This window comes from Oncorhynchus tshawytscha, linkage group LG11 (assembly GCF_018296145.1).
Source record: "Oncorhynchus tshawytscha isolate Ot180627B linkage group LG11, Otsh_v2.0, whole genome shotgun sequence".
Classification (NCBI taxonomy): domain Eukaryota; kingdom Metazoa; phylum Chordata; class Actinopteri; order Salmoniformes; family Salmonidae; genus Oncorhynchus; species Oncorhynchus tshawytscha.
In genome coordinates this window covers 37,804,550-37,829,714 of record NC_056439.1, presented here as the reverse complement: position 1 = coordinate 37,829,714, position 25,165 = coordinate 37,804,550, and the positions used below count along the sequence as shown (strand labels likewise).

Here is a 25,165-nt window from a genome sequence, read left to right as displayed (position 1 = left end):
CACATTTCAGTTGTACAACTGACTAGTTTATCACCCTTTCCCATGTTCTCTGACCTGTACCCTTGCCACAACCAGAAGAAAATATGCCCTTTTTCCACACACACACACAACTATCAATTTCCATTAAGGACATAAAAACAAGTGAGGGAGGTTGGATGTCACATTGTGAAATGACGAAGGAGATGAGTGGGGGTGTCTTTTCAGAGTATGTGAAAGCTCTTCAAAGGGGTAACGAGGCTCAAATGCTTTAGAAATGTTTTACTGCCATCCTGAAATCAACACTTAACACACACTTAAATGCAAAATCTGAGATGAAGTGAGAAGCAACATGCATAAACTGACTCATTCTGTCTCACTAACCCAGGTTTCTCCTAATTTGAACATCAGTGTGTATGTATTAGTGCCAACAATCCAATTGACTCATTACACGAGGCCAAACATATGGTTGAAGCCAAGTGTGTTTTCAATGTAACATAATAGGAGGACGTTCCGTTTCAAAGCAATTAGACTGAGTGATCTATTTTCACAATATGGGGGATGAGTAACAAAGCCTGATGCCCACAGTCTATCCTTACCCCACCCACTCTGGAGCAGGGGGCAGGATGGACGGGCACCTGCTGTTACTGTGCAGGTCCTGCGGTCACCCACTACATCCAGTCATTTGGACCTGGAACTATGTACAACAGGTTATCAACAAAACAGCTTCAGTCCAGAAGTGACAGGAGTTGACACAGACAGGCATGATTCTGGACAGCTGGGAAAAAGCCGAGAGGCTGAGGCTCAGTTTGGACTTTAGAAACGGATCTGGATTCCACTGAAAGTCCTGTGTGGCTCAGTTGGTAGAGCATGGGAGGCGGGGGGGACCAGTACGAAATTGTATACAATCACTACTGTAAGTTGCTTTGGATAAGAGCTGCTAAATGGCTAAAATGTAAATATAAGGCATTCTTAAAGGGATACTTAGAGATTTGGGCAATTAATGAACTCGTGGATACCATTTTTATGTCTCTGCGTGCATTTTGAAGGAAGTTGCTAACTAGCGTTAGCGCAATGGCTGGAAGTCTACGGGTAACACTAGTTAGCATTCACTCAAAAACTACCTCTAAACGTCCTTTATACTGTACACAGAGACATACACTTGGTATCCACAAGTTCATCTGACTCTGGGGAAGTAGATAAAAGGGCCTCATTGACAAAATCTCAAAGTATCCCTTTAAGGCTCTAAGCACAAGTTTTTGGCCATGTAAACACAGTCATTTTGGCAGCCAACAGCCTGGCTAGTCCTGTGATGATCCTAACATTCCTGGTTCACATCCTTACTGAAGCACTAAAAACAGCAGGTTTCCTTTCAGAAGCCAGAACATGACAGTCCATGGAGAATCAAAGAATAATCAGGCAAGTCAGACACTAGAAATGCTAACAAGTATAGTAGAAAAAGGCTGCACAGAGCCCCACAGCATGTAGACTCGCTAGTATACTACTGCAACACTTTTGGAAGCAGATATCATGTGTAAGGTTATTTGCTTTACAATGAAATCCAAATGCCTTAGATTGTGGGTTCTATTACAAAAGAACACTACGTCTTTTTCTTATCTGAAGCAGACCTTGATCAAAATACCGGTTAATCCTACATAATTGATTATGTGCTGCAGATTTAGGATGACATGCACATCTGTTCCTTACAACAGTATATAAACACACTGGTGCACGTCCACTTGCATGCACATAGCCCTCCTCCTCGCACTCCTCCCAACGCCAGGCTCACATCCGCCACCAAGCACGGTGATACTCTGGCAGGCTTAGCTTGGGTTCTCAGGGGTTTGATTACATGAGAGAGAAGAGTCTTTCACCTCCCACAGAAAAAGCCCTGCCTCTCCTCACTGTTTTCCAGGGGGGCTCTGGCCATCTGTCCCCTTGTCTCCTCCCTGGTCCTACCCTGCCTGGGCTGGACAACGGGAAAGCTTCTGGGCGTACAATAGCAGTGCCACTGTAACTCTCCCCATTTTATTTAACCCGGCAAACCTGTGGGGAATCAGAGGAATAGCCATTGTTCTCAGGAGGCGTGCCATTGTGGGAATTCCAACATTCCAGCACAATGGCTCTGGGCAGCCTGGGTTGTAATTAGAAAAAAAACTCAAAGAAGAGTGCTAAGCCTTCCTCTGATGCAGGACTTTACTTCACATGAGCAAAACAAAGCCCATGCACAAGACAGTAGCTAGTGTGAAAGGGACAGTTGTGCAACAGTACCATCCTCACTGAGCATCTAACCAACTGTGCACATTGAGTATCTGTCTATAAGCTATGCCCCCTGGGCTATAAAGAACGTTTTTGGGGAGGACTTTATCCAAGAGTACAATTTCACATTATGGCCCATCCTGTTTACTGTCTGTACGCTTAGAAGTTACCATCACCAGGAGCAAATGTGTGCCCTCATCAGTTAATCCATTGGTGTGTTTCTGTAGGCTATTTGTGTACGGTCCTAAGTTTAACAAAGTATTTTTTGCCTTGCAGGGCTTATCTTGAACAAAGATTACACTTTTAACCTGGTTCTCCAACATGATAAATGTCTTAAGGAGAGTGACAAAAAAAAGCCCTGTCTGTCGAGGGGAGATGGACGATGACGGCGCAGAGATCACACTCATGTCGTGTGGTAAGATAAACACAACCTCATCCTGGCCCTACTCCCCATGCAGGCTCCAGTTACACTGGGGATACCTCACTCAGCAGATAAGGTGGCGAGACACTGACAGAGGTCAAGGAGGTTGGATTCTAGGGCTGTGATGGAAAAAGGGGAGTTTTGACCTGTGGATATACTTGCTGACCTGCAGGCATGTGACAAAGATGGAACGATACAGAACTACACCAAGGGGAGTGAACAACAGAAAGTGCCACAAGCTCATAAACTCTGACAGTCACTCCTGGCTGAGTTCCCAAGCACCAAACGCGTCAGTCACATCCACGTTTCAACAGGACATAAACGGAAAGACCAGTTATGGGTTGCTGAGTTTCTTCCTGTAATGGAGATCCAATGAAGTCCTTTCTCACAGCTCAGAGAGGCTGCCCCTGCATAAGCTTGTGTACAACAATCAGAGGTCATACACGTCAATGCGCAGAATGACTTCTATGGGCATTCTTATTCAGTGAGGTCTGGTTCTCGGACTGGAGCAGGAGCTGTGAGTAATGCTGTGGTTCTAGAACTACCTCTCCCGCCTACTAAACACTGCAGCCAGCCAGCTAGCTAGCCACGCTACTCATTACTTCGCACGTGAACAACCACTAAAGAGAGTAACAAAGGGCCACAAAAATGGCAGAAATTCCCTGTCACTCCACCACGCCCCAGCTTTCTCCATGCTTATAATGTTGGTGTTTGTTTGTCCTGGGACGATTGTTTTTTAACAAAGTCTTTGTGCAATTGTAACACACCTCCCAGAGCTTGCCAAAGTCATCTGAAAAACCATAAGTCAACTTCACTCAAACACCCCACCCACCCCAAAAAGGCACCTATACTGTCACTATATAGCCAGGCTAAAACATGTAGTTTTCTTCGCTGAGGTTGTCTCTTCAGTCGTCACAGATATAGAACACCATGTCTCATCCCAGCGAGGCAGAGGAAACCTATCATGCCCAGCCATGTAAAAAGGGAGCTGACCAGGAAACACTCCTGCCCCTTATTTATAGACAATAGACAGACTGCCTGTACAGTATAGTGAGTGACCTTTATTTATAGACAGACATAGACTGGCTGTGTAGTGAGTGAGTGATCTTCACTCCTCATGTCAGGTGTATGATCATGGTGGCCTGGCCAGTTTAACAGGGATGTCATGGGACTACCTTTAAGATTATCTCCGAAGGGGAACAAAGGGAGTACACAACTTTACAAATCTGGCTTTTAGTTCAGTTCTAACAGGCTGTTAAACAGTCAGAAAGGACCAGAAAAAATATCTGCCATTAACTGCCAAGCGAAGAGAGTATTTCCTTGTCCAAATCTAAAAATGAACCTGGCATCCCATTTCTGACCTCCCCATAATCGGGCAGGCCTGCCTCCCGCTTGGCCCAGGCACACACACTATTTGTTTTTACCCACGATGTGCATTCTCTCAGCTAAACCAGGCTTTAGCAGTAACCCTGCTCTTTGTGCCGGTCCCAAACACTCACAATGACTGCCAGCGCAGCCCTCACGGCTGGGCCCGGTAAAAAACAACGGGAGCGTAGCCATGATAACGGGTCTGGTGGGGAGTTGGAGACTTGAGATGGGGGGGGGAGAGAACAGACATTCCGTTTAGAAAGATTTACAGCCTACACGCATCCAGGTCAGGGAAGGAGACAAGGGTCAAAGAGATTGAGTAACTTTACTCTGTCGTCCCTCCCACTGAAGACCATTAAGTCGTCAGCACACACAGGACATACATACACACAACAAGCAATAAGCTGAGAATCAACACACCACAATGGTTGTACTGCTTTCATTGAGATTTCACAGCCACCCAAATGTTCTCTTCCTCAGATTACATGCTGTACATTACAGCTGAATAGAAACTACGCAATAGGAATCCCCCGCAGCTAGCACTCAGATCCTGTGGAACAGAGAGAACGAGTTCAAAAGAGAGCGGGGCGTTGAGATGAGTCGATCCTGTTCTCCGTGTGGGAGAGACTGAAGGTGAGTCATCTTCAGTGGGATGTCATCTGTGAGCGACAGCGTGACCAGCCAGTGTGACACCCACAGGTAACGACGCAGACAGCTATCCCACTGCAAGGCAGTGACGCACCACAGACTCCTACTCTGCCATGTTAATGACCTACCTGTCGCTCTCTCTCCCTCTGACACACACACACAAAATAATGTGTTTCTGGATCTCTTATGATGTGTTAGTGACACAAAGAAATATACTCTCAGAAATCATGAATGATGGAGTAGTTCCTTGTGACGGCAGGACAGACACACAGCAATCCTTTTTCACCACAAAACACACCCTGTTCATTTCCTGTTCCGCGTCACCCAATACTGTCGTGAATAAGAGTGACTGACCGAGTTACTGTCATTTTAACCCACAGAAATTCTGTCAACATAAAATGTACTGTTGACTGGAAATTGTTCTAAAATTACAAACAGAGGTAAAACGAGGTGAAAAGAGTCCTAGCTATAGGATTGTGTTGGACCACTGAAAATGGCACTATTTTCCTTGAGATGGGAGATACCAGTAGTTTGAGCAGTAATGCATTACATGCGATACTACAAAAGCAGACATTACATGGGTTAATGTCAACCAACCTGAGGAATGCAATCTCTAGGTTACTGTTACAGGTTACTGCCTGTGTTTGGTAGAATGTAGACATGCCTATATGCCCTTAAAGCAGTAATCAGCAATTTAAAAAATAACCAAGCATACTCCCCACCCCTGTTTCGGTAAAAAGCAGAGAGATGGGGCTGGAGAAATGTAAATCACTTTCAAATTCATAGACAGAGCTAAGGATGCAATGACCGACCATCCATGATATCAAAATGACAGTTTTAACCATGTTGAGGATTTAGTGTTTATTTACATTTCCTTTGTTTACAAAGATTGGAGTGAAACCAGCTTATATTTTAGGTTCTGATGTTCTGACAGTTTGACTTCAATGGATGAAGCAAAAGCAGACTGCCCCTTTAACATGCAGTTAAACATTACATACAACCGTGGAGAAAGAATGACTGTTTACGCCTATTTTAGAACTACAAAATATTTCTCAATTATTCAACGTGTTCATTTTGTTTTAGCTTGAGAGCACCTAAGATAAATGGGCTAAACACCAACAGGTTATGGCGGAATGAGAAGACTTGCATGTGTATAGGAAGTGTGTTCTTAACCGAGAGAGGCTGAACAGTCATTCTAGCTCAGGCATTTCAATCCTTTTAAAAAATAAAACTGGTGGCATAAGTGCATAAAAGGACATCATGCTTGTTTTCACTGCTGATTCACCGAGGCAGTAGTTCGGTCCCGTAGCAGAACACATTCCTGTCATATCCAGTGGCTGTTAGAGCATAGTTCACTCCATAGTGCTTTAATAGTACCAACACCACCACGGTAGTGAGTATTTTGAGGCCTTACAGGCCTGCCCGCACTGTACGTCGGATTCCTAACACCAGCTACACCATAAAGGCTCAAAATGTCTGACGGAACTTTGTCGGAGCCTACGACAGTACGTAGTGGTACTTCAAAATCGGCAGACCTAGTCACGAGGAACGAGCAAAGACCACGACAATTGTTTGCAACTTAAGAGTTCGCCCACAACGTGGAAATTGTCTGGCGCAGCAAAATCATGCCTATACAAAACATGTCGTTAACAGACTTTCTACGGTGACGTCAAAATAAATACCAACCATTACGATTACAACAGTCCAGGAATATCACTCATATGATTCCGAAGTTGAGGTACACCATCTCTCTCACAGCTCTCTGCATGGGCAGTTAGCCACTATGGCTGCAGTGACCCATCTGTGCCCAGAGCAGTGCCACCTAAGGTTGCGATTATTCCCACAATGTTAAGCTCTGTGTGTTTCAGAGGCCAATGCTCTTAGGGCAGACTGGGGCCAAACCTCTAGAAGCACCACTAAGCTCAGATGATCTGGGAGATTTGCAATTCACATTGGGATTTGAATGAAAAGCTAACTGCCCTGCCCAGTTTGACAGAGGCACAAGGAAGGTGACCCCCTCTAACCTTCCAAAGCATTATAAAATGAGCGCAAACCAATTCTGGTTTACAGTTTGGAACCTTTTATGAGCTTCTCAGACAATAGTCTTCATTGTGTACGTTCTAATTAAAATCTTTGGCCTAACCACCAACCCAATACTGTTGCACACAACAAACTGGACAATGGAGAAATATAATCTATTGGTGACTGATTGAGAAGTCCCCATATTGCAAGCTCTTCCACATCAGGTTAACACATGGGCTTGTCAGAAATAGGACAGGCAGGGCGAAACCACTGCCATCACTTTCAGGTTCCTGTCCCTCAGGGAGAATCCTCTTACACAGCTTCCCTGAAGTCTAAAGCCTTTAAAAAAAAGGGAAGTTACACATATCTCTAGATCAACAGATTACAATAGGTCCACCCTAAAAAGGGGAATGAGAGGATTACTGGACATTAGTTTCTGCCAAAATTAGTTATCTTAACGATTTCCATGGAATAACCTGCCTCATTCTTTACTTCCTTCTTTGAACATGGACCCTGGTGTGTGGAGGGGGGAGGCAGTCCTGTGGTACTTAGCCCAGTTTAGTTAAAATGAACACATGCTTCTCTACTGGCTGTATACATAGTCGATGCAGGTTATTACAGGGATTAATAAAGCCTAGGTCATTGTGAGGACTTTTTTTTTAATGTAGCCATGCTGGTACAGAAGAGCGAGAGTTAGGCATTATCATGTGTAGTAGAGAGGGGCCAATTATCATGTGTGGTAGAGGGGGCAATTATCACGTGTGATAGAGAGGCATTATCGCGTGTGGTAGAGAGAGGCATTATCGCGTGTGGTAGAGAGAGGCATTATCGCGTGTGGTAGAGAGAGGCATTATCGCGTGTGGTAGAGAGGCATTATCGCGTGTGGTAGAGAGAGGCATTATCGCGTGTGGTAGAGAGAGGCATTATCGCGTGTGGTAGAGAGAGGCATTATCGCGTGTGGTAGAGAGAGGCATTATCACGTGTGGTAGAGAGAGGCATTATCGCGTGTGGTAGAGAGGCATTATCGCGTGTGATAGAGGCATTATCACGTGTGGTAGAGAGGCAGTATCGCGTGTGGTAGAGAGAGGCATTATCGCGTGTGGTAGAGAGAGGCATTATCGCGTGTGGTAGGCATTATCGCATGTGGTAGAGAGGCATTATCGCGCGTGGTAGAGAGAGGCATTATCACGTGTGGTAGAGAGAGGCATTATCACGTGTGGTAGAGAGAGGCATTATCACGTGTGGTAGAGAGGCATTATCACGTGTGGTAGAGAGAGGCATTATCACGTGTGGTAGAGAGAGGCATTATCACGTGTGGTAGAGAGAGGCATTATCACGTGTGGCAGAGAGAGGCATTATCACGTGTGGTAGAGAGAGGCATTATCACGTGTGGTAGAGAGAGGCATTATCACGTGTGGTAGAGAGAGGCATTATCACGTGTAGTAGAGAGAGGCATTATCACGTGTGGTAGAGAGAGGCATTATCACGTGTGGTAGAGAGAGGCATTATCACGTGTGGTAGAGAGAGGCACATGGCTCAATAAGCTCTCTGTTCTGAGTCTGTTCACACCGCCACCCTGTAATTGCCTGATAAGGATCATGAAGATCAATGCCAACACCTCACAAGACAAGGCCTCGGACATCCTCCAGAGGCAAAGCCACTGGGCACTTCACACTGAAGTACACACACACACACACACACACACACACAACACCAATTTGGCATGTCAGTTCTATTCTAAAAAATGACACCCTCCTCCTCTGGCTGGTACAGTCCTGATTTTTGACACTTCCATCCTGTGACCACATTGGGACAGATGTAGGCCACTAGATCATCTGCTCTCTAATCGTGGTCCACCAACAGGTTGTTGTTGCTTAAGAACAAACCTGTCGCTACATTTCTCACACCAATTACAACAGTCTGCTTGCAAGAGTCTTTGATTGGAGTATTCTATTGTCAAACACTGAAAACGTCAGACATACTGTAACACTATATTGCTGATGTCTTTCTTAAACTAAAGTCAGTAAAACTCACATTACTATGAAAGCCTCTTCTTACTCACCAACTTGAACAGTAGTTGTGATTGCATATTTGGAATGCCTGAGCAAACCTGGTAGACTCTGCTGTGAGTAGGAGGATAAAAAATCAAGTGAGTTTGTAAGTGTGAAACTACTCAGCTGAGATTTGGACTAAACATTCTCTGATCAGCACTAGCTCTCCTCAGTCTGGGCATTAGGAGCAGCAGGTAGACTAGTGGTTAAGAGCATTGGGCTAGTAACCCAAATGTCGCTGGTTAGAATCCCCGAGCAGACTAGGTGAAAAATCTGTCGATGTGCCCTTGAGCAAGGCACTTAACCGCTCCTGTAAGTCCCTCTGGATAAGAGTGTCTGCTAAATTTCTTAAATGTAATGTGAATGGATTCAAGATTATATTTGGGAAATGACTAGTCTGCCATCAACTTCAACACCCAGTGTGGTCCTGCTAGTGTTATTGGGAACAATTGCAAAGGAAAATATAAAAAGATTAAAAATTTATTAAAGTGAATTTCACAATATTAGTGCATAGTAGGATAGTCTGCTTGAAGACCTGGTGAGAAAGGTGCTGCAGGACATCCAGTCAAAAATAATGTTAAATTCAGAGATTTAACTGACCTTTCACAACAAAGGGAACACTAAAATAACACATCCTAGATCTGAATGAATGAAATATTCTTATTAAATACTTTTTTCTTTACATGTGCTGACAACAAAAATCACACAAAAATGATCAATGGAAATCAAATTTATTAACCCATGGAGGTCTGGATTTGGAGTCACACTCAAAATTAAAGTGGAAAACCACACTACAGGCTGATCCAACTTTGATGTAATGTCCTTAAAACAAGTCAAAATGAGGCTCAGTAGTGTGTGTGGCCTCCACGTGCCTGTATGACCTCCCTACAACGCCTGGGCATGCTCCTGATGAGGTGGGCGATGGTCTCCTGAGGGATTTCCTCCCATACCTGGACGAAAGCTTCCGCCAACTCCTGGACAGTCTGTGGTGCAACGTGGCGTTGGTGGATGGAGCGAGACATGATGTCCCAGATGTGCTCAATTGGATTCAGGTCTGGGGAACGGGCGGGCCAGTCCATAGCATCAATGCCTTCCTCTTGCAGGAACTGCTGACACACTCCAGCCACATGAGGTCTAGCATTGTCTTGCATTAGGAGGAACCCAGGACCAACCGCACCAGCATATGGTCTCACAAGGGGTCTGAGGATCTCATCTCGGTACCTAATGGCAGTCAGGCTACCTCTGGTGAGCACATGGAGGGCTGTGCGGCCCACCCCAAAGTAATGCCACCCCACACCATGACTGACCCCCCACACCATGACTGACCCACCGCCAAACCGGTCATGCTGGAGGATGTTGCAGGCAGCAGAACGTTCTCCACGGCATCTCCAGACTGTCACATGTGCTCAGTGTGAACCTGCTTTCATCTGTGAAGAGCACAGGGCGCCAGTGGCGAATTTGCCAATCTTGGTGTTCTCTGGCAAATGCCAAACATCCTGCACAGTGTTGGGCTGTAAGCACAACCCCCACCTGTGGATGTCGGGCCCTCATACCACCCTCATGGAGGTGAGCAGACACATGCACATTTGTGGCCTACTGGAGGTCATTTTGCAGGGCTCTGGCAGTGCTCCTCCTGCTCCTCCTTGCACAAAGGCGGAGGTAGCGGTCCTGCTGCTGGGTTGTTGTCCTCCATGTCTCCTCATGTACTGGCCTGTCTCCTGGTAGCGCCTCCATGCTCTGGACACTACGCTGACAGACACAGCAAACCTTCTTGCCACAGCTCGCATTGATGTACCATCCTGGATGAGCTGCGCTACCTGAGCCACTTGTGTGGGTTGTAGACTTCGTCTCATGCTACCACTAGAGTGAAAGCACCGCCAGAATTCAAAAGTGACCAAAACATCAGCCAGGAAGCATAGGAACTGAGAAGTGGTCTGTGGTCACCAACTGCAGAACCACTCCTTTATTGGGGGTGTCTTGCTAATTGCCTATAATTTCCACCTGTTGTCTATTCCATTTGCACAACAGCATGTGAAATTTATTGTCAACCAGTGTTGCTTCCTAAGTGGACATTTTGATTTCACAGAAGTGTGATTGACTTACACTGTGTTGTTTAAGTGTTCCCTTTATTTTTTTGAGCAGTATATATATATATATATACTATAAAAATAATTTCAAATATTTAAAATATTTTTAATTGCAACAATTTCAAATATTTTACTGTGTTACAGTTCATATAAGGAAATCAGTCAATTTAAATACATTCATTAGGCCCTAATCTATGGCTTTAATATGACTGGGAATACAGATATGCATCTGTATATCACAGATCTATGTATCACAGATACCTTAAAAAGGGAGAGGCGTGGATCAGAAAACTGTTTGACTCATACATCTCCGCCGCAGAGAGTTGGTCAGGTTGTTGATTGTGTACTGCGGAATGTTGTCCCACTCCTCTTCAATGGCTGTGTTAAGTTGCTGGATATTAGCAGGAACTGGTTCAAGCTGTCGTACACGTCAATCTAGAGTATCCCAAACATGCTCAATGGTTGACATGTCTGGTGAGTATGCAGGCTGGGACATTTTCAGCTTCCAGGAATTGTGTACAGATCCTTGCGACATGGGGCCGTGCATTATGCTGAAAAATGAAGTGATGGCGGTGGATGAATGGCACAACAATGGGCCTCAGGGTCTCATCACAGTATCTCTGTGCATTCAAATTGCCACCGATAAAATGCAATTGTGTTCATTGTCCATAGCTTATGCCTGCCCATACCATAACTCCACCAACATGGGGCACTCTGTTCACAACTTTGACATCAGCAAACCGCTCGCCCACACGATGCCATGCATGTTGTCTGTGGTTGTGAGGCCAGTTGGACATACTGACAAATTCTCTGAAAGGATGTTGGACGCAGCTTATGGTAGAGAAAATAAATGATCTGACAACAGCTCTGGTGGACATTCCTGAGTCAGCATGCCAATTGCAGACTCCCTCAAAACTTGAGACATCTGTGGCATAGTGTTATGTTATAACTGCAAATTATCCCCAGAACAAGGTGAATCTGAATAATGATCATGCTGTTTAATCAGCTTCTTGATATGCCACACCGGTCAGGTGGATGGATTATCTTAGCAAAGGAGAAATGCTCACAAACAGGGATGTAAACAAATGTGCGCACAAAATTGGAGAGAAATAAGCTTTTTGTGCGTATGTGACATTTCTGGTGGGATCTTTTATTTCAGCTCATGAAACATGGGACCAACACTTTACATGTTTTACATGTGTTGTTCAGTGTAGATTAATGGACCATTACTAATCAGCTTCATAAAATGAAGACAACCAACGACTTTTGACCCAACACACACAAACGTAACCATGATCCCTCCGAAGAAAACAACCTTAGGACGATTAGCACAGGCAGCATTGGTGTTTGCTGAGTTTATACTGCATGTGAAGCACCAATGGCCTGTTGTCATTTTAGGCACAGAGGCTGTCTTATGGCAGTCCAGTGAACAGAGCCAGTGGTAAGACCCTCCAATAGTGAACTGCCGAGTCAGATAGCCAGAGTGAAGACTGACGAGTAGGGCTTGTCTACTGAACAAATTGTCCCTCTATCCACTGGGCACACAGGGTAACCCCAAACAATCCCTTTAGCACATCTATCTACACACAGGCACTGAACAGGAACACTAGAAGGCCTACACACCAGGTTTGCGGCATTCAGCAACTACTGAAGAGTAGACAGATGTGGGTGTTCAGTCTAGGGCAATGAAATATGTAGGAACTATCAAATAACTTTACTCTGGAAAATGAAGGCCCTAGGATATATCAAACAACATTTCAGATGCTGTTTCTTTTGACATAAAGATTATTCACAAGAGACACTTCTATCCTCCTATGATGTTTCATATAGGGGAGTGTTGCTGCATATCTGTGACTGACGATACTTCTCATGTCAGTAGTAGCAGAGTCACTTTGCATGCCAATGCTGTGACAGGGTTCAGGTAGTTCAAAGAAAATAGTCCTTAGGTGATGTCATACATTTCCATAACCGGCATTCCAGGTTTGATTCTCACATTAAGAATATGCTGGGTGTACCAATACAGCATTGTGGAGTTGTGCTGTGTGTTTAACCAAATATTACAGGAAAATAGTTTGTGGTTTCCAGTGTTACAATAATTTTGTCTGATGGCTAATAGAGATTAAGACAATTATGATTCAATTAATTCCGTTTATATTCTTCAGCTCTATTGTGCCTCCAGTAAAACCAACTGTTGTAACACATTGTGCTTGCCAAATAGAGATATATAAAAATAACTGCACTGTTTTTGGTTAATACTGTTATTGCAAAAGTTGTCTCCTCAAAGAACAGTGCAAGAGGCACAGCCAGAGGCAATTTGTCTGGAAACGTTGGTCCACCTGTGTCATGATAATTCTGAGTGTTTGTCAAAGATCACACAGCTGTTACGTGTTAACACTTTTAAATTAAACTCACAAACATTAGCAATATATTATTTCCCTTTGTTCTCTGTGCAACAAGTTGACAACGACGATAGTTGGCGGCAGCACATAGAGGCAGTTTCTACGAAACATGAGCTTTAACAAAAAGCGCATGCATTGCAGGGGTCCGCGAATGAGGCGGATTGAGTTGTTTCAAGTTTCAGATAGCGGTTAACATGGACAATTATTGTGAATTGGGCGGTGTGTGAAAGTGATCCAAATTTACCTTTCATCCAGTCGACAACTTGCGTTGGTGTCCACTTCGTTATTGGATCCATTGCTTGCATTCCCAGGAAGCTATCTAAAACAACAATTAGAAATTGATACTATAAAACACTGCTTACGATTGTCAATGTATTATAAAACTAGCATTGCTTCTCTGTAGAGCAGCTGTCTTTCTCTATGTGATTCTCTTCACTCTAGCTCGTATTCTCAGTGCACTCAGCGATTGGGAACTCAATCACATCACACATGGTTGGAGGCAGGAGCGAAAACCCCCATAGCTCGTCACTGGGCTTGGGATCAAGTTGCATAGTTTCGCTCAGCTGAAACTACTGAACAGGGCGGAGCAATCAACAACATTGCACCACAAATATGTAGGCTATATCTTACTACATTGACCACCGATAATGAATGTAGCCCTTTGGCCGATAACGACTATACTATAATAATACATTATTGCATTCAAAAGTTGAGGGAAAAAAGTACATTCTTGAAGTGCATAGTTCGTTTTTTTCCTTTACTGTGTGTTTCTGTCTATGCAGCTTCATATAGCATTTGTTATGGGTAATTTAGCCTTTTTAAAATATATCATAAATATTATAGACCATGTTTCATCATATCACCTAACTTTTCGTTGCCTACACTTCGATCAGAGTCATTCTTATCAGGCATTGTTTCACAGAACGTTAGAACAGCGCAGTTTAGAAGCAGTTATTTAACAGACTGGTGACAAAGAAAAGGGTGACTTGAAACAGTGCGATTGAGAGCATATCAGCGAACGGAGCAATTTTACAGAAAGAGGAACCGCATAAACTGTCCCTTCTTCAGGCCATATAAAATAACAAATGACATTTCCCTCTTCCACACTACCATTGGTTACGGCTGCGCTCTGTTGGTGAGCTAACGTTAGCTATTGCTCAGCAGGAAACTATAAACCACTTCTGCATTGTACTACTACAGTGCCTTCAGAAAGTATTCACACCCCTTTACTTTTTCCACATTTTGTTGTGTTAAATCCTGAATTTAAAATGTTGTGTCACTGGCCTACACACAATACCCCATCATGTCATAGTGGAATTATGTTTGTATATATATTTTTTTTTTTTTAATGAAAAGCTGAAATGTCTTGAGTCAATAAGTAATCAACCCCTTTGTTATGCCAAACCTTAAAACGTGCTTAACAAGTCACATGATACGTTGCATGGACTCACTCTGTCTGCAATAATAGTGTTTAACATGATTTTTTAATGACTACCTCATCTCTGTACCTCACACATACAATTATCTGTAAGGTCCATCAGTCGAGCAGTGAATTTCAAACACAGATTCAACCACAAAGACCACATTTAAAAATGTGAAAAAACCAACCACATTGGTTTTCCAATGCCTCGCAAGAAGGGCACCTATTGGCTGTGATAGGAGAAAACTGAGGATGGATCAACAACATTGTAGTTACTCCACAATGCAAACCCTATTGACAGAGTGAAAAGAAGGAAACCTGTACAGAATAAAAATATTCCAAAACATGCATCCTGCTTGCAATAAGGCACTAAAGTAAAACTGCTCAAGAAATAAACGCCATGTCCTGAATACAAAGTGTCATGTTTGGGGCAAATTCAAAACAACACGTCACTTTGTACGAGTCTTCATATTTTCAAGCGTAGTGGTGGCTGCATCATGTTATGAGTATGCTTGTCATCAAATCAAATCCTCGACAAGGACTAGGGAGTTTTTTGTGATAAAAAATAAATTGAATAGCGCTAAGCACAGGCAAAATCATAGAGGAAAACTTTGTTCAGTCTGTATTCCAACAAACACTGGAAGACAAATGCACCTTTCAGCAGGACAAAAACCTTAAATACAGGGCCAAATATACACTGGAGTTGCTTACCAAGATGACATTAAATGTTCCTCAGTGGCCTAGTTACAGTTTTGTCTTAAATAAGCTTGAAAATCTATGGGAAGACTTGAAAATGCCTGTTTAGCAGTGATCAACAAGCAACTTGACAGAGCTTGAATATTTTTTTAAAGAATAATGTGCAAATATTGAACAATCCAGGTGTGCAAAGCTCTTTGATACTTACCAAGAAAGACTTACAGCTGTAATGTATGCCAAAGGCGATTCTACCTTGTATTGACTCAGGGGTCTGAATACTTATATAAATGAGATATTTCTATATTTCATTTTCAATAAATGTGTTAACATTTCTCAAAAGCCATTTTTACTTTGTCATTATGGGGTGTTGTGTGTAGACGGGTGAGAAAAGCTGTAAAACAACAAAATGTGGAATAAGTCAAGGGGTACGAATACCTTCTGATGGCATAATATGCTTTCCATATTATAACAATGGGGACTTTTTGCCACATAGGAAAGCTACAGTTCCTTCATAATACAAAAGATGTGATTGGTTCTGGAGGTAATACAAAAATGTTAAAGGCAACATGCATACAAAGGCTCATATGGGAAGCAACAGATGATGTGTGAAAGAATAAAGGCACATATACAGTGCATTCGGAAAGTATTCAGACCCTTTGACTTTTACCACAATAAGACCACAGTCTTATTCTAAAATAGATATTTTTGTTGTTCCTCAATGTTGTTCCTCATCAATCTACACACAATAGCCCATTATTGACAAAGCGAAAAAACACATTTTTAGAAATGTTTGAAAATGTATATAAAAAAACAAAAAATACCTTTTTTACATAAGTATTCAGACCCAATTTGTTTTTACATGTAACTAGGCAAGTCAGTTAAGAACAAATTCTTATTTACAATGACGGCCTACCCTGGCCAAACCCGGACGACGCTGGGCCAATTGTGAGCCGCCCTATGGGACTCCCAATCACAGCCGGATGTGATACAGCCTGGATTCGAACCAGGGACTGCAGTGCCTTAGACCGCTGCGCCACTCGGGAGCTCAGGTACATCCTGTTTCTATTGATCATCCTTGAGATGTTTCAACAACTTGATTGGAGTCCACCTGTGGTAAATTCAATTGATTGGACATGATTTGGAAAGGCACACACCTGTCCATAGGTCCCACAGTTGACAGTGCATGTCAGAGTAAAAACCAAGCCATGAGGTCAAATCAAATCAAATGTATTTATATAGCCCTTCGTACATCAGCTGATATCTCAAAGTGCTGTACAGAAACCCAGCCTAAAACCCAAAACAGCAAGCAATGCAGGTGTAGAAGCACGGTGGCTAGGAAAAACTCCCTAGAAAGGCCAAAACCTAAGAAGAAACCTAGAGAGGAACCAGGCTATGAGAGGTGGCCAGTCCTCTTCTGGCTGTGCCGGGTGGAGATTACAACAGAACATGGCCAAGATGTTCAAATGTTCATAAATGACCAGCATGGTCAAATAATAATAATCACAGTAGTTGTCGAGGGTGCAGCAAGTCAGCACCTCAGAAGTAACTGTCAGTTGGCTTTTCATAGCCGATCATTAAGAGTATCTCTACCACTCCTGCTGTCTCTAGAGAGTTGAAAACAGCAGGTCTGGGACAGGTAGCACGTCCGGTGAACAGGTCAGGATTCCATAGCCGCAAGCAGAACAGTTGAAACTGGAGCAGCAGCACGGCCAGGTGGACTGGGGACAGCAAGGAGTCATCATGCCAGGTAGTCCTGAGGCATGGTCCTAGGGGCTCAGGTCCTCCAAGAGAGAGAAAGAAAGAGAGAAAGAGAGAATTAGAGAGAGCATACTTAAATTCACAGAGGACACCAGATAAGACAGGAGAAGTACTCCAGATATAACCAACTGACCCTAGCCCCCCGACACATAAACTACTGCAGCAGATATACTGGAGGCTGAGACAGGAGGGGTCAGGAGACACTGTGGCCCCATCCGATGATACCCCCGGACAGGGCTAACAGGAAGGATATAACCCCACCCACTTTGCCAAAGCACAGCCCCCACACCACTAGAGGGATATCTTCAACCAGTATAGCCCAGAGTATAGCCCAGAAAGATCTCCGCCACGGCACAACCCAAGGGGGGCGCCAACCCAGACAGGAAGATCACATCAGTGACTCAACCCACTCAAGTGACGCACCCCTCCTAGGGACGGCATGAAAGAGCACCAGTAAGTCAGTGACTCAGCCCCTGTAATAGGGTTAGAGGCAGAGAATCCCAGTGGAAAGAGGAGAACCGGCCAGGCAGAGACAGCAAGGGCGGTTCGTTGCTCCAGAGCCTTTCCGTTCACCAGGTCGAAGGAATTGTCCATAGACCTCCGAGACAGGATGGTGTCGAGGCACAAATCTGGGGAAGGGTACTAACACATTTCTGCAGCATTGAAGGTTCCCAAGAACACAGTAGTCTCCATCATTTTTAAATGGAATATGTTTGGAACCCCCAAGACACTTCCTAGGGCTGGCCACCTGGCCAAACTGAGAAATTGGGGGAGAAGGGTCTTGGTCAGGCAGGTGACCAAGAAACCGATGGTCACTCTGAAGGAGCTCCTGAGTTCCACTGTGGAGATGGGAGAATCATCTCTGCAGAGATGCACTCCTCCAATCAGACCTTTATGGTAGAGTACTCCTCAGTAAAAGGCACATGACAGCCTGCTTGTAGTTTGCCAAAAGGCTCCTAAAGACTCTCAGACCATGTGAAACAAGATTCTCTGGTCTTATGAAACCAAGATTGAAGCAAAACCAACCAAAACCTGGCACCATCCCTATGGTGAAGCATGGTGGTGGCAGCATCATGCTGTCGGGATGTTTTTCAGCGTCAGTGACTGGGAGACTAGTAAGTTTTGAACGGAGCAAAATACAGAGATATTCTTGATGAAAACCTGCTCCAGAGCGCTCAGGACCTCAGACTGGGGTGAAGGTTCACCTTTTAACAGAACAACAACCCTAAGCACACAGCCAAGACAATGCAGGAGTGGCTTCGGGACAAGTCTCTGAATGTCCTTGAGTGGCCCAGCCAGAGCCCGGACTTGAACCCTATCGAGAGACCTGAAAACAGCTGTGCAGCGACGCTCCCCATCCAACCTGACAGAGCTTGAGAGGATCTGCAGAGAAGAATAGGAGAAACTCCCCAAATACAGGTGTGCCAAGCTTGTGGGGTCATACCCAAGAAGATTTGAGTCTGTAATCTTTCCCAAAGGTGCTTCAACAAAGTACTGAGTAAAGGGTCTGAATACTTATGTAAATGTGATATTTCAGATTTTTGTTTTATAAATTAGCAAACATTTCTATAAATCTGTTTTTGCTTTGTCATTATTGGCTATTGTGTGTAGATTGATGAGGTAAAATAACAATGTTGTTCCTTTTAGAATAAGGCTGTAGTGTAACAAAATGTGGAAAGTCAAGGGGTCTGAATACTTTCCGAATGCACTGTATATGCTGTTAAAGTAAACAACGCAGTTGATACAATAACTATTCACTTGTTTGAGTCTATATTTATCCCAACTTTTACTCGATTTTACTCACTTCCTATCTATCCCCATAACTGTCTAATAATGAAACACTTAAAAACCCATGAGGCAGGGGTCAGCAACAAGTGGTCCGTGGGCCAAATCGGTCCGCGAGTAAAACATTTGATTTTTTTAAATAATCACCAGGAATTCAGAAAAAAAAAAGTTGGATATCTGTTCCAAAGTTATACAAAAACAGAAGTGATCGTGTCTCAACCTAATCAGGGAATTAAATTGTTATTTTCAAAAACAGTCTCTTTTTGGCCTAAGTTGTAATCAATTTGCAGTGTACAAATTATTATAAATATTTTCCTCCCCCGACCATTCACTCCAACAAACATCGGCCTGCGGTTAAATCTAGTTACCTACCACTGCCATAAGGCATATTCCAGCGTCTTTCCGTAATTAGATCCTGCCTGTTATGATTTGTTGAACCCTTTCTATTCATGTTTTGGGTGTTGGCTGACTTTTATATGTTTCCAAAGTTTCCCAGAGACTGATGAAGGACAGTACAAGCGACCAGGCGACCACACAATGAGTGGGCTACCATGCCTGTCCCACAACCCTCACTGACACACGCTCAAAGGATGAACATTGATCCCACCAGAAAGGAGACAATTGATTATCCCATTATATACAATGACATTAATTTAATTAGGAAATAAGTCCAACGCTAGAAGGTAGCATAATTGTAGTTTGGGTTCAGGGAAAAGACCTAGAGGTGACAACATAAGGTTAAACTATGCTTTGTGTGACTGTTTACAAAGACTGTATGATATAGTGTATTTATTGACTGTATTTGATGTCTTTGTGAATGGAATAGCCCAAACTTTATTTCACTCTTTTTGCCATATTGTGAAAATGTTGTACCATACAGTGATTAATACATTCTGGGGTGGTATTACAGTGTTTCCAGTCAACAGCAGGATGAGGGGAGTGTCTGTTGTATCTGTCTTTGTTCCCACAGTTAGCAATAGTACAGTAGCCAATGGCAGAGAGGCAATAGGGCCTAAGCAACAGATGGTTTCCTAAACAAACCCAATATATTTGCCTCAACCACCTCCCTCTCTCCAAAACACACCTTGCTAGGGAGAGTCCCCTACTAACCTTCTTCTCAGCACAGCTGGAAGGTAGAAGCTACACTTTAATCATCAGACAATTACAGTTCAGCTTCAATTACACCTGAGCACATATAACTCTGCTGCCAGGGAATAAAATACTGGAAACCACAATCAGTACTACTCTGCTATTACTTCTGCTTTCTCTCCTCCTCCCTGTTTGAACATGCTGCTCTTTATGCCCCTTAAACTGAACGACAGGGCCAATCCACTTCCCTCAGGTTACCCACATGAAAAAATACTATAGTGTACTATGATATAAATACTATAGTATTATATGTTTTTGCAGACTTTGCTGTAGTATTCACTGTACTGTTTTTGCAGACTTAAGTTAACTATAGTTAAATACTGTAGTGAAAGAAAACCGCAGTATAGGGCGGCAGGTAGCCTAGTGGTTAAGTGTTGGGCCAGTAACCAAATCGCCAAGCTGAATAGGTGAAACATCTGGAGATGTGCCCTGAGCAAGACACTGCTCTGGATAAAAGGATAAACTAAATGATGTAGTTAATGGTTTGTTTTTGCAGATTGTAGTATTTACTGTGGCGTTTAGGTAAGGCTGGATTCTGTACAGATAGTTCAGTGCTTCTGCTCTTTTACATAACTTGTATTGAGCATAATACAGTACATGCTGTACACTTGGCATGTAGGTTTTTCATTCATGGGTGGCGTAAATTGGGATATGGGGGATGGGAATGGGTGGAATATATGCAAATTAAATACTGTAGCATTACAATAGTAAAAACACTGTAGTGTTTTTGTGGACTGTACTATTTTGGACATTACTGTAGCAGTTACTCATGTTTTTTTTTCAGATAATACTGTTGTATTTACTAAAGTATTCTACAGTGTACCTCAGAATTCTGTAGTAAGTACTACACAATTGAGGGATACTACAGTGTGTAGTATAATATTCTACAGTATACTACAAAATGATATAGTAAGTACTACACGTGATCAGGGATACTACAATGTGGAGTATAGTATTCTACAGTATACTATAGTTTACTACAGAATTATATAGTAAGTACTATAGTGTTCTAGAGTAAACTGTAGTATTTTTTAATGTGGGTAACCCCACCACCCACCACAAATAGAGCTTCAACTCTTCAACGACAGGAATAATTCATGTAAATTAAGAAGGCTAGGCTATAATGACAGGGCCTAGAGTGGCATGGTGCGTGTCAATGCTCTTCCCTCCAGTTAGAGGGAAAGAACAAAAGGCTGGATCAAATAGATTTAGACACACTATTCTGATCAATCACCTGCACAACGTACCATGAAATGCTTCCAGTCTATCACTAGGAGATACAGAATGCCAGGATTTTGGAGGAATTTGAGCGGTTAGGCAGATCTAGTCCGGTGTTTTGACCGGTTTGACTGTGACTACATTTTTAAATGTTTTTATTTTTATTTAACCAGGTAGGCCAGTTGAGACCAAGTTCTCATTTACAACTGCAACCTGGCCAAGATAAAGCAAAGCAGTGTGACACAGACAACAACACAGAGTTACACATGGAATAAACAAGTCAATGACACAGTAGAAAAAAAATAAAGTCCATATACAGTGTGTGCAAAAGGCACGAGGAGGTAGGCAATAAATAGGCCATAGGAGCGAATAATTACAATTTAGCAGATTAACACTGGAGTGATAAATGAGTAGATGATGACGTGCAAGTAGAGATACTGGTGTGCAAAAGAGCAGAAAAGTAAATAAAAACAATATGGGGATGAGTTAGGTAGATTGGGTGGGCTATTTACAGATGGACTACATGTATACATAATGTATACATAATGGTGTCGTCTGCATAGAGGTGGATCAAGGAATCACCCGCAGCAAGAGCGACATCGTTGATATATACAGAGAAAAGAATCGGCCTGAGAATTGAACCCTGTGGTACCCCCATAGAGACTGACAGAGGTCCGGACAATAGGCCCTCCGATTTGACACACTGAACTCTATCAGAGAAGTAGTTGGTGAACCAGGCGAGGCAATCATTTGAGAAACCAAGGCTGTTGAGTCTGCCGATAAGAATGTGGTGATTGACAGAGTTGAAAGCCTTGGCCAGGTCAATGAAGACGGCTCCACAGTGCTGTCTTTTATCGTTGGCGGTTATGATATTGTTTAGGACCTAGAGCATGGCCGTGGTTCACCCGTGACTGGCTCGGAAACCGGATTGCACAGCGGAGAAGGTACGGTGGGATTCGTAATGGTCAGTGATCTGTTTGTTGACTTGGCTTTTGAAGACTTTAGAAAGGCAGGGCAGGATGGATATAGGTCTGTAACAGTTTGGGTCTAGAGTGTCACCCCCTTTGAAGAGCGGGATGACTGCGGCAGCTTTCCAATCTTTAGGAATATTGGATGATACGAAGAGAGGTTGAACAGACTGGTAATAGGGGTTGCAACAATGGTGGTGGATAATTTTAGAAAGAGAGGGTCCAGATTGTCTCGCCCAGCTGATTTGTACGGGTCCAGGTTTTGCAGCTCTGTCAGAACATCTGCTATCTGGATTTGGGTGAAGGAGAAGCTGTGGAGGCTTGGGCAAGTAGCTGCAGGGAAAGAAGCTGCAGGGGATGCGGAGCAGTTGGCCGGGGTTGGGTTGCCAGGAGGAAAGCATAATCAGCCATAGAGAAATGCTTTTTGAAATTCTTGATTATCGTGGATTTATTGGTGGTGACAGTGTTTCCTAGCCTCATTGCGGTGGGCAGCTGGGAGGTGGTGCTCTTATTCTCCATGGACTTTACAGTGTCCCAAAACGTTTTGGAGTTAGAGCTACAGGATGCAAATTTCTGTTTGAAAAAGCTAGCCTTTGTTTTCCTAATTGACTGCGTGTATTGGTTCCTGACTTCCTTGAAAAGTTGCGTATCGTGGGGACTATTCGATGCTAGTGCAGTCCGCCACAGGATGTTTTTGTGCTGGTCGAGGGCAATTAGGTCTGGAGTGAACCAAGGGCTATATCTGTTCTTAGTTCTACATTTTTTGAAAAGGGCATGCTTATTTAAGATGGTGAGGAAAATACTTTTAAAAACAACCAGGCATCCTCTACTGACGGGATGAGGTCAATATCCTTCCAGGATACCCGGGCCAGGTCGATTAGAAAGGCCTGCTCGCAGAAGTATTTTAGGGAGCGTTTGACAGTGATGAGGGGTGGTCGTTTGACCGTGGACCCATAGCGGATGCAGGCAATGAGGCAGTGATCGCTGAAATCCTTATTGAAAACAGCAGAGGTGTATTTGGAGGGCAAGTTGGTCAGGATAATATCTATGAGGGTGCCCATGTTTACAGATTTAGGGTTGTACCTGGTGGGTTCATTGATCATTTGTGTGAGATTGGGGGCATCTAGTTTAGATTGTAGGACTGCCGGGGTGTTAAGCATATCCCAGTTTAGGTCACCTAACAGAACAAGCTCTGAAGATAGATTGGGGGCAATCAATTCACATATAGTGTCCAGTGCACAGCTGGGAGCTGAGGGGGTCTATAACAGGCGGCGACAGTGAGAGACTTATTTCTGGAGAGATTCATTTTTAAAATTAGAAGCTTGAACTGTTTGGGCATAGACCTGGAAAGTATGACAGAACTTTGCAGACTAACTCCTCCCCCTTTGGCAGTTCTATCTTGACGGAAAATGTTGTAATGGGGGATGGAAAACTAAGAATTTTTAGTGGGATACCTAAGCCAGGATTCAGACACTGCAAGGACTTCAGGGTTGGCGGAGTGTACTAAAGCAGTGAGTAAAACAAACTTAGGGAGGAGGCTTCTGATGTTAACATGCATGAAACCAAGGCTTTTACGGTTACAGAAGACTTGTAGACTTACCTGTCAGGGAGTTTCCTGTTTGATCAGTGTGCTAACAAGGATTTGGGAGGGGCAAATACAAAGAAAATATGACAAAATGGCGACCAGAAAAATTATCCTGAAGTGCGTATAGTTCCCGGTGCCTAACCCCACCACAAACACAGCTTCAACTCTTCAACAACTGTAGGAATAATTCAGTAGGTATTGTTCAAAATAACAAGGCTAAATTGGGCTGTGATGAGTATGCGGATCAAGGAAGTCATCATCACTCACATCCCCGTATGCCAGTTCAATTTGTGCACATCACACACACAGGTTAAACAAAGGCATTGTGGCGTATAACTTGCTGAGACATGATGGGAACAATTAGTGTGTGAGAAAACACAGGCACGAATCACCCAGGGAGGCCAAGGAGAGAGAGTTCTGTAATATCACAGAAATATGATGAAGATCAAGAGATGCTGAAGAAGAGAACTCTTCATAAGAGGCATCTGGTGATCTGCACGAGTCAAGTCAAAGCAAATTATATTTGTCACATGCTTTGTAAACAACAGGTGTAGACTAACAGTGAAATGCTTTCTTACCGGCCCTTCCCAACAATGCAGAGAGAAAAATAGTAAAATAATAGAGAAATCACACGAGGAATAAATACACAATGAGTAACGATAACATGGCTACGTACATGGATACATGGGGTACTAGTACTGAGTTGATGTGTAGGCGTATGAAGTAATTGAAGAAGATATGTACATATAGATAGCGGTAAAGTAACAAGGCTACAGTATAGATAAGAAACAGTTGCAGCAGTGTGTGTGATGAGTCAAAATAGTTAGTGTAAAAAGGGTGAATGCAGATGGTCCGGGTAGCTAACTACACTGAACAAAACTATAAACATAAAGTGTTGGTCCCAAGTCTCATGAGCTGAAATAAAAGATCCCAAAAATGTTCCATCGTTGTGAACAGAGTGCCCCATGATAGCGGTGAGGTAATGGTATGGCAGGCATAAGCTACAGACAACAAACACAGTTTCATTTTAGAGATGGCAATTTGAATGCACAGAGATACCATGACGAGATCCTGAGGCCCATTGTCGTGCCATTCATTCACCCCCATCACCTCATGTTTCAGCATGATACTGCAATGCCCCATGTTGCAAGGATCTGTACACAATTCCTGGAAGGTGCAAATGCCCCATACTAACCAGACATGTCACCCATTGAGCATGTTTGGGATGCACTGGATTGACGTGTATGACAGGGGCGAGGAGGCGGAAGATGGGGTGCGGTGGGGGTGAAGACGGGGGAGATGGGATGAGGAAGGGTGTGTGGTGGAGATGGGGTTGAAGAGGGGCAAATGGGGGT

The 25,165-nt window shown here is 43.5% G+C and overlaps 1 protein-coding gene across 3 annotated transcripts in view; it reads right to left on the bottom strand.

The window, feature by feature from the left end:
• LOC112261962 (connector enhancer of kinase suppressor of ras 3) overlaps positions 1-13,795 on the bottom strand; it is a 76,877-nt gene extending 63,082 nt beyond the window's left edge. For all 3 annotated transcript variants that reach the window (XM_042330079.1, XM_042330078.1, XM_024437618.2), the window contains exon 1: positions 13,476-13,795. Coding sequence is in view for 1 of the 3 variants with exons in the window: in XM_042330078.1 (XP_042186012.1) it covers positions 13,476-13,536 (61 nt within the window). In the remaining 2 variants the exon portion in view is untranslated. The remainder of the gene's footprint in view (positions 1-13,475) is intronic.
• Positions 13,796-25,165: the final 11,370 nt, after the last annotated feature.